At 41.8% G+C, this 17103-nt stretch overlaps 2 protein-coding genes across 3 annotated transcripts; one reads left to right on the top strand and one right to left on the bottom strand.

Annotated features, from left to right (window-relative positions):
* Positions 1-83: 83 nt before the first annotated feature.
* Positions 84-9071, top strand: sec23ip (SEC23 interacting protein). The gene is made up of 18 exons (XM_071481377.1): positions 84-276; positions 814-1319; positions 1473-1680; positions 1804-1997; positions 2154-2243; positions 2345-2465; positions 3231-3320; positions 3415-3556; positions 4207-4415; positions 4512-4609; positions 4797-4967; positions 5236-5331; positions 5425-5601; positions 5690-5845; positions 6505-6607; positions 7147-7329; positions 7413-7575; positions 8593-9071. The coding sequence occupies exons 1-18, from the start codon at positions 144-146 to the stop codon at positions 8672-8674; spliced, it is 2922 nt and encodes a 973-aa protein (XP_071337478.1). The 5' UTR covers positions 84-143; the 3' UTR covers positions 8675-9071.
* On the bottom strand, positions 9005-16260 carry csgalnact2 (chondroitin sulfate N-acetylgalactosaminyltransferase 2). 2 transcript variants are annotated; one of them, XM_071481392.1, is made up of 8 exons: positions 16108-16260; positions 12969-13819; positions 12674-12890; positions 12409-12510; positions 12144-12322; positions 11178-11272; positions 10943-11024; positions 9005-10846 (listed from the first exon to the last, which is right to left on the bottom strand). In XM_071481392.1, the coding sequence occupies exons 2-8, from the start codon at positions 13618-13620 to the stop codon at positions 10554-10556; spliced, it is 1620 nt and encodes a 539-aa protein (XP_071337493.1). In that variant the 5' UTR covers positions 13621-13819; positions 16108-16260; the 3' UTR covers positions 9005-10553. The 2 variants fall into 2 exon arrangements, with proteins under 2 accessions (XP_071337493.1, XP_071337494.1); XM_071481393.1 differs by lacking the exon at positions 16108-16260 and adding an exon at positions 14054-14072.
* Between the last annotated feature and the right edge of the window lie 843 nt (positions 16261-17103).

Here is a 17103-nt window from a genome sequence, read left to right as displayed (position 1 = left end):
GTTGTCCTGCCTTTCGTTACGCTCCTCCTGACGCGTTAGAGATCAGTGAAATCTGTGTGGGCGGGGCAAAAAAAAGCTGTTGGAGGAGTGAGCGTGCACTGCCTGCCTGCTCCGGTAGTGGCTACGTGTAATTCTAGGGGAAAATGGCAGATAGAAAAAATAATAATGTTCCCAATACCGGCGCAAACTTACTGTTCAGCGCCGCTCCCGAGTTTAACTTCAATTTGCCCTTCATGCCAGTGAGTCAGGCCACAGGTCCGGCGGTGCTGTCAGGAGGTGAGATGAAATACCGACAGAGGAAATGTCTAAACATTAGCTGTGTCCTTAGCAGGCTAAGCTAGCTAGCTAGCTAGCTAACCGGGGTTCCTGTGCTGCTGTCAGCTGTTATTCAGTGTAAAAAAGAGAAACAGAAAGAAACGGTTTCTCTGAGCTACCAGCCGTTTGTCCGGCTAGTTAGCCTAACTGACAGTAGTATGTTTTGGACACACTGTCCCTGACTGATGTGTTATTACATGCAAGGGATGTACAGCTTTTTGGGAGAGACATATTATTATCAAAACATTTTTTAGTTACCTGTCAATTTAAAGTCCTTTTTTAGACTTTTGAAGATGTCATCTTGGGCTCTGGGAAAGTATGATGGGGATGTTTCAATATTTCAATACAATACTTTAAAACTAAATGATGTAACATAGCTCCAGCACAACTAATAAGCATATGATCCTGCTTTCCCTGCTGTGTTTAAATGTGTCAAGTGTTGCGTGTGTGTTGCACTGTTCAAATGTCAAAGTTTCCCTCTGTTTTGATGTCCATTAGATGATTCTACTGATGTGGGAGAAGAAGACAGCTTTCTAGGTCAGACCTCTGGGAATGGGCCACCCACTTCCACATTCAACTATTTCTCCAGCCCTGTAACCAGCACCGATCCGTTTGCATCCATCGGCCAGTCACCATGCCCACCTCCGGCCCTGTCAGCAGCTCCGACCGCTACAGGCCCAGTTTCTGTTCCCAGCAGTGTCAGCATGGCTCCACCACTGCCCACAGGTGGACAGATGAACCCTGCTCCTCCAGCATTTGGAAGTGCTGTTTACCAGAGCCCTATGGAACGTCACACTCCGCCCCCTACCACAATGACCCCACCGCCTCCCCAGATGCAGCCACAGAGTCATAACCCGTACCGACACACCCCCACTAGCAGCAGAGCCAGCCCTTATATTCCAGCTCCAGAGATCCTGCCGCCAACGCACACACCTCAGCAGAATCCCTACTCCCTCAGCTCTCCACCACAGACATACCCACTGTCAGGACCCACTTTCACAAAGGTAGACATAAGCTAATCAGTGACTCTTGCATTTTGTGTTTGTCAGATACTTGATTAACTCATTAGCTTAATGAAATCAGCTACATGCCTCAAACGCACCCGTTGATAATGAAGAGGAAGTTTATAATCAGTATATTTTTCCTTCTCTCTTCAGCCTCCTCCCACACATATTCCAACGCCTCCACCTCCAGCCACCACTGCTGGAGCAATAGTCCCTGCAGGTCCCATGATGCCATACAACTATAATGTCTATGAACCTGTCCAGCCTCATTGGTTCTACTGCAAGCAAGTGGAGTCAAAGAGCGTCTGGCTGCCTTTCAGTATCATTGACTCCCTTCAGCTAGAGGAGACGTACAACTCGGGTATGATGACACACGCTATATGATGACTGAGCAAAACTCTAGCCTTGGCTTTGCTGGTGCTCTCACAGCTCAGTGAAACTGTGACCTGCGCTGAAGCTGTTGTGGCCCTTTTTGTTCTTCCAGTTCAGCCAGACCCAGAAAATGTGATTGTGCGAACAGACGGAGGGCGTTACGACGTGCAGCTCTATGACCGCATGCGGACTGCAGTTTACTGGGAGGAGGAGCCTACAGAGGTCCGGCGCTGCAGCTGGTTCTTCAAAGGGGATACTGATAGTCGCTTTATCCCTTATTCTGAAGAGTTTAGTGACAAGCTGGAGGTTTGTTTGACTTTAACATTTGAACAGAAGCAGATGTTATGTTGGTAAAATCTTTTTGTTTTACACTGCTACTTCCTTTTTCATACAGTTCTTACAAACTCTAATGCACAATTTTGTGTTGTAAATGACTGTGTATATTTGTGTCTTTACACACAGACAGAATATAAGAAAGCTGTGTCTACCAACCAGTGGCACCGTAGACTGGAGTTCCCATCAGGAGAAACCATTGTCATGCACAATCCAAAGGTAAACATTTTCCTGATTAGTGCTAAGTGGTCGTCTTGTGATGATTCATTTTTTTAGTTCGGTTTAATGAGCGGTGAGGATTGTTCTCTTTGCCTCTTTAGGTGATTGTGCAGTTTCAGCCCTCCTCCATGCCAGATGAGTGGGGCACAACGCAGGACGGGCAGACCAGGCCCAGAGTGGTGAAGAGAGGGATTGATGATGACCATGATGAAGTGCCTGATGGTAGTGAAGCTCCTCTTGTTAATTTAATCTAAGTGTAGAAAAAAAACAAACACAAAACTCAGCTAGTGCTGTGTCATTTTAGACACCATGTGCAAAATGAAATAAACTTTAAGCTCACTGATTCAGCAGGGAAGCTCAGATTGTTCCAAAGAAAAATAGATTGTCAGGTCAATATAAAGTTAGATAAGGCATTTCAAAGTACATTAGAGGAAATGCCAGCCATCACAATCTGTTTTATGAGGGGAAATTAATTCATATTCAACTGTGAGATATATTTTTAGGTCCATATTGTATAAAGTAAAGTATATTAATACTGTGAAAGAATCAAAGCTTCAGTCCACAGAGAAATGCACACAGCCTGTATTCAGAAACTGAGCCTTAAAACCAGCCGTCAGGACTTCTGGAACTTTGTGATGTCACAACAAAGCAGTCAGTGCTCTCAGAGCTCAGAGTCTCTCCTCTGATTGGCTGACTGACCTGTTATTACTAGGGCTCCAGAGAGAAGCCTGAGAAAGGAGATGTAAAACTACACTGAGATGGTTTTTGGTTCTTAAAACCACAAATATATCTTCTGATGGAGATCAACACTTGTGCTAAAACACAGGAAAAATGTAAAATATGGGACCTATAATTTCTGGTTGTAAATGTAACACAGTTTAATTATAATTTAACAGTTCAGGTTTTTGTTGCAGGATGTCAGCACTGACTGTATCGATCAGTGAATAAAATTAATTACAACATTTCCATCATGTGCATCTTCCCCAGGCGAGCTGCCCAAGGTGGATCATCTCGTATTCATGGTTCACGGAATCGGTCCTGTGTGTGACCTGAGGTTTAGGAGCATGGTCGAGTGCGGTGAGTACAGTCGTGGACATCATGTTTGCCAATACTGATGTACCCTCCATGTTGACATTTTTTATGAAATAAAATAAAATCCTTGTGCTTTCAGTGGACGACTTCCGTAGTGTGTCACTGAAGCTGCTGCATAGTCACTTTAAGAAATCGATGGATGAGCACGCCATCAGCAGGGTGGAGTTCCTACCTGTTCAGTGGCACACGGCTCTACACGGAGACGCCACTGGGGTGGACAGGTGAGGGGAGGCAGGTTCAAACACACTGTTGTATTAAGTCAATCCTGACACAAAGGGAAGTTTTATAGATCTTCAGTAATACCCATTTCAGAAAGTACTTTAATCAGCCAAGACAAACCATCCATTAGGATCCGTCAGATATCCAAAATCAGTTATCTATTAATTGTGTAGGATAACATCATTTTTGTGGTAGGACTGGACTTATACTGATTTCTTATTGTGAAAAGACCAAACATAACAATGCATTTGTCTGTTTAAAAAAAAGCTCAGTAATTTCTACTATAGTTGGTCAGTGTAGTTTTTAGCCTAACAAAAGGAAGTGGTGCATTTGTTGGGGACTATTTTCAGCTGTGGATTAACACTCATTCAGTGCTGTAGTGATGCTATTTATATCGGTATGACAGTGTGGGATGAGTCAAAACAAACTAGTGTTTGTTTATGGTCATGAATGAACATGTCCCCCAGCACAACAAGATGTGGTGTTAATATTTTTGGTCCACAGTGGAATAACACAGACACTTACTGGAGGATAAATCTTATATTAATTTTGGTCTTTTCATAGGATTTGTTAAGAATAAGAAAAATATAGAAAATCAGCAGACTTATCCTTTAATAGTCTTCATTAATGATGGACTGATTTCTCTTTGCAGGAGGATAAAGAAGATCACCCTGCCCAGTACTGGACGGTTACGTCACTTTACAAATGAGACTTTGTTAGATGTGCTTTTCTACAATAGTCCCACCTACTGCCAGACCATCATGGACACAGTTGCTCTGGAGATTAACAGACTTTATGCCCTGTTCATGAAGAGGAACCCTGACTACAGAGGAGGGATGTCAGTGGCTGGACACAGTTTAGGTACTAAACCAGTTCAGTGGCTTCACCACCTCTGGTCTATGTTTCCTCTTCTGTTTCTCACCTGCGTCGTATCGTTTCTCTCCTTCGCACTTGCAGGTTCCCTGATTCTCTTTGACCTGCTTTCAAATCAGAAGAACGGCTCTCCTGCACTGGCCATGCCTGTCATGCCCACTTCTAATGGAGACACCAAACAGGTCAAACACTAATTAATTAAATTAATTAAAGATATACATGAACATGTCATATATTATCCTGCTAATCAGACAGTGTATTTATTCCTGAATGTGACACATGTAATAACAGCTCTTTCACATCCTGATGTACAGAATGGATAAAAATAATGTTGCACTACATCACTGTCAGTTCTGCTTCTCACATCAGGCGGCAGCTCCTGTACCACAGGGTAATAACACCGTCACTCCTCCGGCTGTAGAAGACGAGGCCAAAGAAGACGGAGACGAGTTTGAGGATCTGTCTGCTGTGCTGGAGCATCTGGGCCTGTCTGAGTACAAGAATACGTTTGATGAGGAGAAGATCGACATTGAATCTTTTGTAAGAATAAAAGAGTAAAATATTAAAGGAATTAATATTATTTTTTAATTATAGTGTTAACCTAGTTGAAAGGATTCTGAGTCTTCAAAAGGTATTTTAAAAGTTAGATAATGTAGTTTCTGAGAAAAATGAATCTTGGTCTCGGTTTTTAAAGCTGGTAACATTTAAAACTCTGGAAAGTAATTTGATACCAGCAGCAATTTTAAACAGGTCATTCTTAGAAGATAGGACGGCTGTTTAATTTTGTCCCCTTCTCCTGTTCTTTCAGCTGATGTGCACAATTGAGGACTTGAAAGAGATGGGAATCCCACTGGGTCCCAGGAAGAAGATTGCCAAGTTTGTCAAAGAGAGAGTGAATAAGCAGGTAAGTTTATCTCTGGGGTTTTTGTGCAGCCTGCAAACTGGTGGTGATGACTAACACAAGCTTTTTGTCCCTGCTGTGCTTTCATGTCTGCAGGCTGCACATCAGGCCGCTCAGGAGAAGAAAGCAGAAGTCACAGAGGTCAGTCAGGCAGCAGCACCACCAGCAGCAGCTGAAGCTCCCCCCGATCCCACTGTCAAGAAGCTTCCTGTGGGCAGCACCGTCTCCTCCGTCCACGTTGACTACAATTACTTTGAAGTTGGTACTGGACAGGTAAATGTGACTTCAAACATAGGGATAATATTAAAGTTATTGAACATTCTGTCTTTGACTGGACATTTAACAATAACTTGTTCTCTAGGTGTCAGTGGTGTACCACGCTCTGGACTTTAAGCCAGCAAATTTCTTTGCTCTGGGTTCTCCTATCGGCATGTTCCTGACCGTGCGAGGGCTGGAGAAGATCGAGGAGACGTACCAGCTGCCCACGTGCAAGAGATTCTACAATATTTACCATCCGGTACGCAGCTCCTCCAACCTGTGCATCCTGAAGGAAAAACTGCTGATAAAGCTACACATGCATGAATGATGTTCACACATTTGGCTTGTAACTTTTCTATATTGTTCTTGGTTGCAAGTCTGTAGATATTCCAGTCTGCAAAGGTATTTCATTCAGTCACAATCAGCTATAAAATTAGGCTTTTTTCATATTAGTGTGTTACACGTTTAGTACTGTGACATAAACATAAGGCTCGGTATCAAACTTTGATTCTTTTATTGACCAACCAAACTAGTTTGATACTGTCAAGTCATTCGATACCAGATTCAAGTCATTCGATACCAGAAGTAAATCTCATCAGCATCAGTGAGCCAATAAGCATGCAGCATGCTTTTAATAATCTTGCTGATTGGCTGTTTATTTACACACCTGAGTGTGTAAATTAACAGTGTGTATTGTAATTTTCTTTTAGTTAAAATGGATTTGATAAAACTGGTATCAAAAAAAGTATCATTAAGAATCTATATCAAAGTGATGACATCAGTATCAAATACCAATATCAAAAACTTTGAACAATCCTCAGCCCAACATGAATGTAAATAATTTCCCCTTAACCCTACTTACCCAACTGCTGAGTTACTCTCTGCTCAACCCTCTAACAGTTCATTACTTTCTTTTAGTTGGACCCAGTGGCGTACAGGATCGAGCCCATGATAATTCCAGACATGGAGCTGAAGCCTGTTTTGATTCCTCATCACAAAGGAAGGAAGAGGCTTCATCTAGGTGAGATAACACCACCACTGTTGTCATAATGCTGGTAACATATTTGATAAGCTGCTAATGAATTAAAGCATGTCATAAGCTGTCACAGTCACATGTCTCCATAAGAACTTAAACTGAGTTGTGGACTGGTGTTAGTACATGTTGTCTCCTTGGTTCAGTCCTCTCTGCCTCATATGGGTGGGGTGGCCTAATTTGTGTGGTGGCAAAATACAAAGAACCTATTCTTACACTGAAACTGCTGTAGAGCAGTAAAATGGCAAAACAGACTGAACAGTGATTTCGCTCTCTTGCTTCTGCAGAAACATAAGCTGAAGGTCAAAGTGAGGTTTCTCTTGTTTTGTTAGATTGAAATGATAACGTTGGTCTTGCTTCTTCTCAGCTGTTGTTTCATTTTGTGGACAACAGATGTAAAATAAATACATCTGCATAGATATATTCTGGAAAGACAGAAATAAGTGTTGGTTATAATAGTAAAAATAAAAACCTATGAGAAAAGCTTGTGGTGCAGATGGATGAAGTGGTGGATGTCTGTGTTTCAGAGCTGAAGGAGAGTCTCTCCAGGATGGGCTCAGACCTGAAGCAGGGTTTCATCAGCTCCCTGAGGAGCGCCTGGCAGACGCTCAACGAGTTCGCTCGCGCTCACACCTCGTCTGCCCAGCTCCAGGCTCAGCTGGCCATGGTGGCCAATCAGATCGAGGAAGAGGAGAAGCAGGCGGAGGAGGGTGAGTTTCTCTGATTTGTGTGTCTTCAGTCAGGTTATTCCTGTATTGTGTGAGATTACTGACTCCACTGTGATTTGTCGCAGAGCATAAGATCCCAGAGAGTCCAGAGCCACAGAAAGAGGAGGAGCCTCAGGTGAAGATCGGGATGTTGAACGGAGGGAATCGCATCGACTACGTCCTGCAGGAGAAGCCCATCGAGAGTTTCAATGAGTACCTGTTTGCCCTCCAGAGTCACCTCTGCTACTGGTACAGAAGACTTCATTTCACTCTGGCTTTTTAACACAGCACAGAAAAGTTTTAAAGGTCCCATATTGTATAAAGGTAGATGTCCATGTGTTTTGATTATAAAGCAGGTCTAGGTTCTATATTAATACTGTGAAAGTATCAAAGCCGCAGTCCACAGAGAAATGCACACAGCCTGTAGTCAGATGGATCACCCAGAAAACAGTAAGCCAATCAGAGGAGAGGCTCAGAGTCTCTCTTCTGATTGGCTCACAGACCTGTTGTTACTAGAGCTCCAGAGAGATGTAAAACTACGCTGAGATAGTTTTATCTTATATCTTCTGATGGATATCAACACTTAAAATAAAACACAGTAAAGGTGTAAAATATTTAAAGTTCTAAATTCCTCCACTAATTTGCAACTGCACCCAGAACTGAAATGATTTGTCATTTAATAATTTTGTTAATTGACAGATATTCGGCCACTATTTTGATAAATAAATTTAATTAATAAATTATTTTTCAAGCATAGCAAAAAAAGAATACCAAAAATGTGATGGATCTATAAGAATTTGCTGCTGCTTCTTTTTACTTTTACAGTAAACTAAATATCTCTGGCTTTAGAAGTGTTGATCTGATAGAATAAGACATTTTTACATTTACAAATTCCTTGTATGTGAAACATACTTGGCAATAAAATTGATTCTGATTCTGATTCGAAAACATCCTCTTGGGCTTTGGGAAACTGTGATGGAACTATTAATCAATAATGAAAAAATTCACTGCTCACAGACTTAACAGATAATAGATGACATGTTTGAATAAAATCATCACATATTGTTAAATTATCACATTTCTTCCACTGTATCATCTATTCTTGCTAATTTTTTGAATCAACACTGCATGTGGTGGTTTTTTTAAATGAATAGGCCTGATGTAAAATGCATGATGGCTGAATTCATTTACATCTGCAGATCAATCACTTTACCTGCTGGCAGGTGAAGGTGATGCTTCTGTATTAACATGTTTGTTATTTTCTAGGCAATCTGAAGACACCGCTCTGCTCATTCTCAAAGAGATCTACACCACCATGGGGATCCATCCAGAACAGATTGCACATTAATACAATGAAGTACCTGAGATGAAAATAAGCCCGTCTGAAACTTTCCCATTTGGTTTATTTCATGTCAGTTCTCCTGGATTTTGATTATGCTTTTTCTATTTTTTTCCCTTTTATTTTCTATTCATGTAGTTTATTGTATACAGATGAATAATACAATTGTATTATGCCATTTGTCTTAAATTAAGAAACATGCGGATGAGCTAGTTGATTTAAAGATACTTGACAAGTTTGATATTACATTTTTATAGTATAAATTATAGAACTGGTCAAGTTTACTGAAAATATGTATCATTAAATCAAATGCAAACAGCAGAAATAACAAAGCAGCAGTTAATGCAGCCTTCTGTAACTTTTATTTCATGGACAAAACGTCAAAATAAATCATTTCCTCGCACAAGTTCTGTTTGAGTTGTTGTGAACTGCTGAGAGGAAGACATGGAACATTTCTCCTGCAGGAAGAGGAGACGTTAAGACTATCTACGAAAAGCTGGAATATCTGCAAAAACATTGATTCAAAAATAATTACATTACAGGATGAAGGACGCAAGAATAACCTGCTTTCTTTGTGAGAAAAATAAAGCACTTCTTGCCTGCTCCACCAAAGCTGTACTCTTTAACACAACACCTCTCAGCTGCAACATCCACCCTCAGTATGAAATGGAATAAAATTAACGAGCCTACGGCCGTCGACACAGCTTCCGCCATTATCAAAACAATCACTTCAACATTTCATGTCACTTAAAGCATGTAGGCACGTACCACAAAAGTATTCAAGTCACATGTATGAAAGAGAGGAATATTTAGAAAAGTATTTACAACAGTGGCTGTAACATTCGATCTCAGCCCAGGATGAGGAGTCAAAGCGCTGTGAACGATTCTCACTGGGCAGAAATGACAGGTCTTTGTTATTTTGACAATAATACTGGTTACCAGTCCTGATATCATAGCGCTGCATGCTGTAGGCAGATCTTTGTTCCTGGCTCTCTCACTATTTGATCAACATGCTTCTTTGTTAAACCGACCACTTGGAAATCATCAGTAAAAGAAGATAGTGACTTACTGTCACATAAAACACAAAAAAGGTCCCTTTTTACCACGATGCCAACCTATATATATATATATTTATAATACTAACAGAACAGTATGGCTCCATTAACAACTGCTATACTGTATAAAGTGATAGATTGCTTTGATCTAAAGTTGATCAACCAGCAGATATTGACTGGTTCTTGTGGGGTCGATTTACATTTTGCTTTTTGAGAAAGTGCAGCTTCTTACCGTTCCTTCTGTTAGCAACAGTAAGTAAATCATTGTTATCATTAAGACATTACCACTTTGTAACCGTTTTTCAATTAAAGAGCCACTCTGAACGTCGACAGCTGTTGGGACTTGATCTTGTCTGACTCATTTTTGGAAGACACAAATCACCTGAAACAGCTGACTGAGTGGAGGAGGTGAAGAAACTGGCTTGCGAGTCGGACGCCACGTTTGAAGCAGGTAGGATGGCTTTCTGAGAAGTTTATGCATCCGAAGTTAATAACTGCATGCTTATTGAAATGACTGCAGTATGTAATACACAATGTCAACCTAAATCCAAAAGATATATTACTTCTACTACATGTGTAACTTCCTTCAGGTTAAATGTTACTCATTTGATCATGTGCTTGTGTTTGATTCTGCTGTAGCTCGTCAATAAGAGTTGTACCATGTTGTGAAGTTTTACATTGATCATTGTTCGTTTTTGTACATTCATTTGTCTACAGCTGTGCGGTGAAATGCAGAGGGATCCATGTAAACATGTCTTTGCTGTTATGTGTTAATCTAGTCAGCACCTCTCAGTCTTGACGCCGGAATGACGTCAGGTACGCAGAGGTTGTCCTCAGTCCTCTGTTTTGCTCTGAGTCTTGAAGGCCTGTTTGCGCAGGTGAGCCTCGATCTCCTCGCGGAAAACCAGCATGCCCAGGTGAGAGTGGGAGGCCTCGTTCATGGCTTTGGACTGGATGCACATGCGGTACTGCTCGGGCGTCAGCTCGTCCGCGCACTGCTTCTCGTGCCACAGGTGGAAAAGGCCAGACACCGGAGTCCGGATCACTATCATGTCGCTCCGAAGATACTTCCTGTACAAGTGGACGTCTTCCACACCCCAGCCTTTCACCTCCAGATCAAACCCTCCTGGAGGAATAAAATCCATTCGCAAGATGTTCAATGAAAGTTAAAAGCTGTTTAATTATCCTTCTGTTGAGTATTAATCAAATGAATGGTGCTCACCGATATTTAGGAAATCTGATCGATACTGACACGTCATTCCAAATCCAAAGTCTCTCCAGAATCCAGCATCCTTCTTGTGAATCTAAAGCAAAACAGGTGATTTCTTACCACATACAAGTCAACACCAAATCTTTTGGCTGAATTGAAGGTCTATGTACCGGTAAATAAAAATAACAGAATTAAACCATCTTTACACACACTCATCAGAGCTACATGTGAACCTTACAGTTCTTACCAGTTGGAGTTCAATGGGTGGAGCCAGCTCCAAATTTCCGTAGACTATGGCAGGATTGTACAGACTGAACACCACTGGATAGAAGACTTTCTTGTCTACGACACAGAAAGAATCAAATTTCAGTACATTAAAGGCACAGTGAGGAACTTCTGCTGCCAGGGGTCTCTCAATCAAATCAATAACTAAAGATGACATTGGGTGATGTCATGAAATAGTGTGGGATCATGGGAGTTGTTGTCGTCACCACCATTGCCACGGAATCCTTCAGTGTGAGTGGTTCAGGAGGTTTTTACCACAGAGGTCTCCTCCTCTCCAACACAAACAGACCAGGTGATTCTAACCAGTGAAAGCTATGAATAAAGCAGATGTGAAACTGCTGCTGACCTTGGCTTCAACTGTTTCGTTGATAACTTATGAACCAGACGTTCAGCCGGTTTTCACCAGCAGCCAGAGGTCTCCTCCTCCCCAGGGGATTAAACCATTAGAAACACTGAATAAAGCAGTTTCGTGTTAAAAATCAGTGATTTGCTGATGCTCTTCAGCAGACACAGGGCGTCTCAGAGCGGCTGGGAGCTGAGCTGTCTAACATTTGTTTGGCTTTTTCCTCTGATAATTTAAGAACCAGACGTCTGATAACTAAAATCCTTCATCTGGTTAAAATATAAAGTTAAAAATGACCAAGTTGAAAAAATGTGACTTAAAACTGGATAATAATCAATGTCAATGTCAATTTTGAGCTTCAGGCAACCACATAAGCATTACCATGATTAAAACCACAGATTTCTCTAGGTTTGAGAATTGATGGAAACATTTGGGACAATGTAAGTACACAACTCAAAAATCATTTTTAGACATTTTAACGCAGAAAAGTTACATATTATAACTTTAATCACATTCAGCCTGAAAACAACGTTTAAAAGAGACTGCAAATGTAATAAATCTGAGGAACAACATGATAAAACCTACTGGGAGCAGCGTGGAGACGACAGGTGTTGAGGAACTCCAGTGTAAAATGGATGTCAACGTCACAAAAAAACATGAGGACGTCGCCTTTCTTCCAGGCATGGGCTCCGATGTCCAGACCCCGACCTCGTGAAAACTCTTCGTCCACTGGGATCAGAGTGTAATTGGAGAAGCTCTCCTCCCTGACAAATCAAAAGGCCCATAACACATCAGGCACAAGAGGCAGCAGGAGCACATGAATAGCTGTTTCTGTGTGAAGAGGACAAACCTCGACATTTTCTCCAAAGCTGACTTTGCCTCCTGTAAACCGTCCTGCCCAAAATAAACCACTGTGAGGTGCACTCGTCTGTCCTGCTGTATGCACACCTCCCTGAAAACATTCACATATATTATCCATGTGTCAAATTAATCACAACAACACAGCACATCAGCATCTTATTTCACAACCGTGATGAAAACCAGGCTAACGTGTCAACATCTGAACATGCTGGCTCATGTGTAGCAGGCAGGGACAGTTTCTGACTCAGTCTCACCTGAAGTTGTGTAAGAACTGTGAGAAAGTTTCTACTCGGCCTGCCAGCGGCACAATGATGTTAATTATCATTCCTGATGTTTCTACAGATGTGCTCCTGACTTTCATTAGGGGACCAAAAGGCCTGAACAGTGTGACATGGCGGAAGCTGCTGGATTCCTCTTTGGCAAAGAAGAGCTCGTAAAGTGTCCCTTTGTCTCGCTCTGTCCTGTACAGTCCTGCCAAATCAAAGAAAATGGAGAACAACATATCAGCTACAGTCATTATTCATTACTTTGTAGTTAGGTGGGTCTTACCCTCAGTAAAGTGACCCTCCGTGTAGGTTTGTCTCTGCATCGGCATGTCGTCCTCCACGCCGTCCTCATCGTCAGGGTTGTTGATAATGTCCAGCGCAGCCTCGATGACCTCCACCAGCTCGTCCCTGCGATCTTTGCGGACAGGTTTCTCCTCCGGGTGCCGCGTCAGCCCCATCTCCAGCTGATACACCTTGGATGTAGTGAAACTCTCAAAGGGCACCAGGGCGTACTCGCTGGGCAGGCGTGCCCCTGTGTTGACCTCAGCCTTGTCAATCTGAGAGTGCAGGTACTCTAGCAGATCTCCTGGCTCTTGGTCTTTAGTCTCGGCGAGGCCCTGAACCCCAGGGAGCTCCTTCTTGTCCTGCAGGAGCTTCAGCTTCTCACTCATTTCCTGCAGCTCCTGCTTGAGCTGAGCGATCTGGCGCTTGAGGCTGGCCGCACGGTTTAGGTGGCGCTCCTCCTGTTCCTGCAGCAGGGCCTGGTAATACTCCTTCCCATAGGTCTCTCCTGCCAGGCCGGGCAGGACCAGGCTGACGTCTGCCGGAGGGGTGCACTCCAGCAGGTATGCAAACAGCAGCAGCACCAGCAGCAGGAAGAGCCCCAGGAAGAGCCAGCGGACCCGGCCCTGGAGCGGCAACCCCCGCCTGGGCATCACGCTCACATACAAGCTATAGCTGCAAAGTCTGCATTCCCTTTCCCCTCAGATCACATTACTTACAATATGTTTCTGCACATCATCTTAGAGATCTAGAGGGCTGTTTAAGTCATTTTACTGTGAAGGTCTTGGCTCTTGGCTCCAATGAATCAGTGTCTTCATACATTGGTCCTGTGTAAATCCATGAAGTGATCACCTGGGAAAATCACAGAAATCCACAATAAGACATAAAAACATTTTACTATACAGGAAACCTACACGAAGTCTTAGATTAAACGCTCCGATTAAAACACCGGGGATCAGCAGATAATCAGACAATAACATTGTGTTACCAGTCAGTCAACACTAGTAATGAACCAACATGCCACTGACAATTCAATCAATGAATAAAACCTGTTCAACAAGTGGCCAACGTCCACGAAGATTTTACATTTTAAAATTCAAACCCGAAGAGAGAGACATGAGGAAGCCCTCGCCAGCACACGGCGGCTAGCTCTCTGCTAAACAACAGCACAGAGGAAACTGGTGGGCAAGCTCCTCCAGCAAGCTGCTAAAGGTTGACTTCCGGTTGCACAGCCTCCTCTTCAAAATAAAAGCGCGACACTCTACGGGACCTATTCAAAAGACTGGGAAGCGCGATGGGGAATTACACGTGAGGACAAAATGTATAAAACAACCGAAGTATTCAAAGTGGTTTTGTTTTGATTGCTTTTTGTGTACAGATATGGTTTCTGGGTGGTTTCTTCACTTCTGATGCCAGGTGCCATAGTCTCTAGCCTAGCCTCCTCTTATCCGCCACATTGTTTCTGGAAGGTCACACAAACCTACACCACAGACACCAGCCCTGAGCAACACAAAGTAATCCTGACAACTGTAGTCCTCGCTGGTATAAATCAGTCTCAAGACAGCCATAATGAAAACCAGCAGGGCTCTGAGTCCAGCGTGCCAGAGCTGAGCACCATTGTTTGACACTTCTTATCTAATCTACTGTTGTTATCGAAGCATTTCTTAGCAGCTTCACAACAAAAGTGAGGACTGATAAAAATTCCCTATATCAAAATACCACAACCTTAGGGACACTGAATGTATTGATCTTGTTCTTGTTTGTTGCATTTCATATTTTGAAAACTGTATTTTGAAGCACTGGCATGCCAATAAACCACTTTTAAATTCGAAGGTTGATTTTTTTTTTTCTTTTTTACCTCAATACGTCCTTTTTCTTGTCCAGAGTACACAGCACTGTTTCCCTCTTGAAAAGGAGATTTTAATGCCAAAGGCCATACAAAATTCCTGCAGTATAATGTTAACTTAACTAAATTATATTTACCATTCTGCTAAGTCTCAAGGTTTTAACCAGTCAAAAAAGAGGAACCAGTACCAAAACCTGCGCTTTAAGAAATGTTTGTTGGGCTATTTTTACACAGAATTTAACAGAGCCAGTGAAAAAAAAATCTCCAAGAAGGAAGTCATATTTTCTCCAAAAGTACATTCACACAAATAGAAACAGACAGACAAACACTGAGCTTGCAGAGTGTAACATTCAGAAGAATTCAATCAATGAGAGAAACAGAGTACAGCACATATCAAGCCTGCAACACAAGGAATTTCATCTTCATACTGAACTCCATGGGAGGAATTCTGCTTTGAAACGACTTTAAATAGTAAACTCTGTGGCTTGGTCCCTTTTTTCGGTTTGTGTGAAACACCCTCTTATGCAAGACAAATTCACATGAAACTCCCACGAGTCATAACATATCAGACATTGCTTTACATGGGGGTAAAAAAAATATTCCAAAATGTATTTTAGCTTTGTCTTCTTTCTAGCTGTCAAGGACCAGGATTAAGAGCCGACAGTAAACTGTCACAATGACACCATCACTTTGGTATGAATGTATCCTCTGTCTGATGGCAGCAAACTCAGACTACACATTCATACATCAACAGGGACTCATAAATTCCACAGACTTCACTTAGCTGTTCCCAGGTTATTAGACAACTTACACAGACACACATGTACTGTGGTTACCATAAGAAATGATGCCTGATCCCTCAGTTATGCCATTAAAATGATTACGTCTGGTTTGTGAGGGGTCCAACTGATTGGAAAGACCGTCTCAGACTGGCTTGTCAAACCTGAGTATCACATTAAGTACAACTACGTGTTAAGTGAAGTTTATATTTAGCATAGTCAGTGTGACACACACATATTTTGGTGATAACAATTATGTCACAGTGGTCATTATTCTGCAGTATAAATTAGATGGCAGCTCTTTCGCACAGTGCCATGTGAAAAGTGACACCTGGGTAATCTTAAATTGACACCAAACATTTCGAATACACTTACTTTGAAAAATCTCCACCGGATATTGACACGGTTCTGCAGCTAGCTTAGCGACGTTCGGAGCTTCACTACGCTTTCATGTTATTTTATGGCAGTCAGAGAACCTGCTAATCAGTTACAATTGTCGAAAAACAACCACTCACCTGTTCCCGTCTTTGTCCATTCCTACCTGCGCGCACAGCGGCGGGTTTAGTGCGAAACCTCCAGCGGCGGACAGCTTGTGTTGCAAAATGCCACGGCGCAAAGAGAAAAGAGTGGGTTGTAGTCTACTTCCGGTCAACAAGTAACCAATCGGAGTGTGGGAGGGGATGTCGTCATCAAACACGCTGATGATCCTTGTTATAATAATAATAATGATGATGACAATAATAATAACAATAATAATACTAATAATAATAATAATACGTCTTTTTATGTTACGTGTGGTAAATATGAATTAAATGATTAATGTGTTGATAACAACCGATCGTTAAAAAATATTGAAATCATTTTGTACGTCCCAGATATTTTTTTCTTATTATTTTTATCAACTACTTTTATGTTGTTAAAAGTTTTATAAACGACCCTTATCTGTGCTGATACATTAGACGACAACTCTGAATTATATTAACACTGAAGTCACCAGTCTGTCACAGAGCTATTTTTATCAAAGCTTTAATCAATCAACATTTCTTTCCTTTTTCTTTCTCTACTGACAGAAAATGTTTTAAGTGCCTTAGTCACAAACAAGTAAACAAGCTGATTCACAGTTGTGAAAATAAGAGTTTCAAATGTTACCTGTTGATGGGACATCAGTGTCACAGAGTGTGGTCAAAATCCTAACAGAAGAAATGATTGAGGAAGGGGTGACAGGTATAATTCTCACGTATATCCAAATATGATAATAAACAATAATAAAGTAAACAGGTTTTATGCATAAATTACACTGAAATTGTGCTTAACTGAAAATCTCTTCCTATAACACCTGAAAAGAATTTAAAATCTTTATCAGTTACAATAAGCTCATTACTTACAGCCAAAACCATGTGGAGCAGAACTGAGACCCAGTGGAGCTGGAAAAGGCACACAAAATCTGCATTATACCGCAACACTGAATATTTACACATGAAATGGCCCCTGTAGACAAATGCTTGCCAGGC

The sequence above is a fragment of the Trachinotus anak genome, unplaced genomic scaffold, assembly GCF_046630095.1.
Source record: "Trachinotus anak isolate AG129_WGS33_773 ecotype Australia unplaced genomic scaffold, CSIRO_AGI_Tana_v1 ptg000007l, whole genome shotgun sequence".
In the NCBI taxonomy this organism is placed as follows: domain Eukaryota; kingdom Metazoa; phylum Chordata; class Actinopteri; order Carangiformes; family Carangidae; genus Trachinotus; species Trachinotus anak.
Note: the sequence above shows the minus strand (reverse complement) of the source record. Positions and strands in the feature narration are given on the sequence as shown.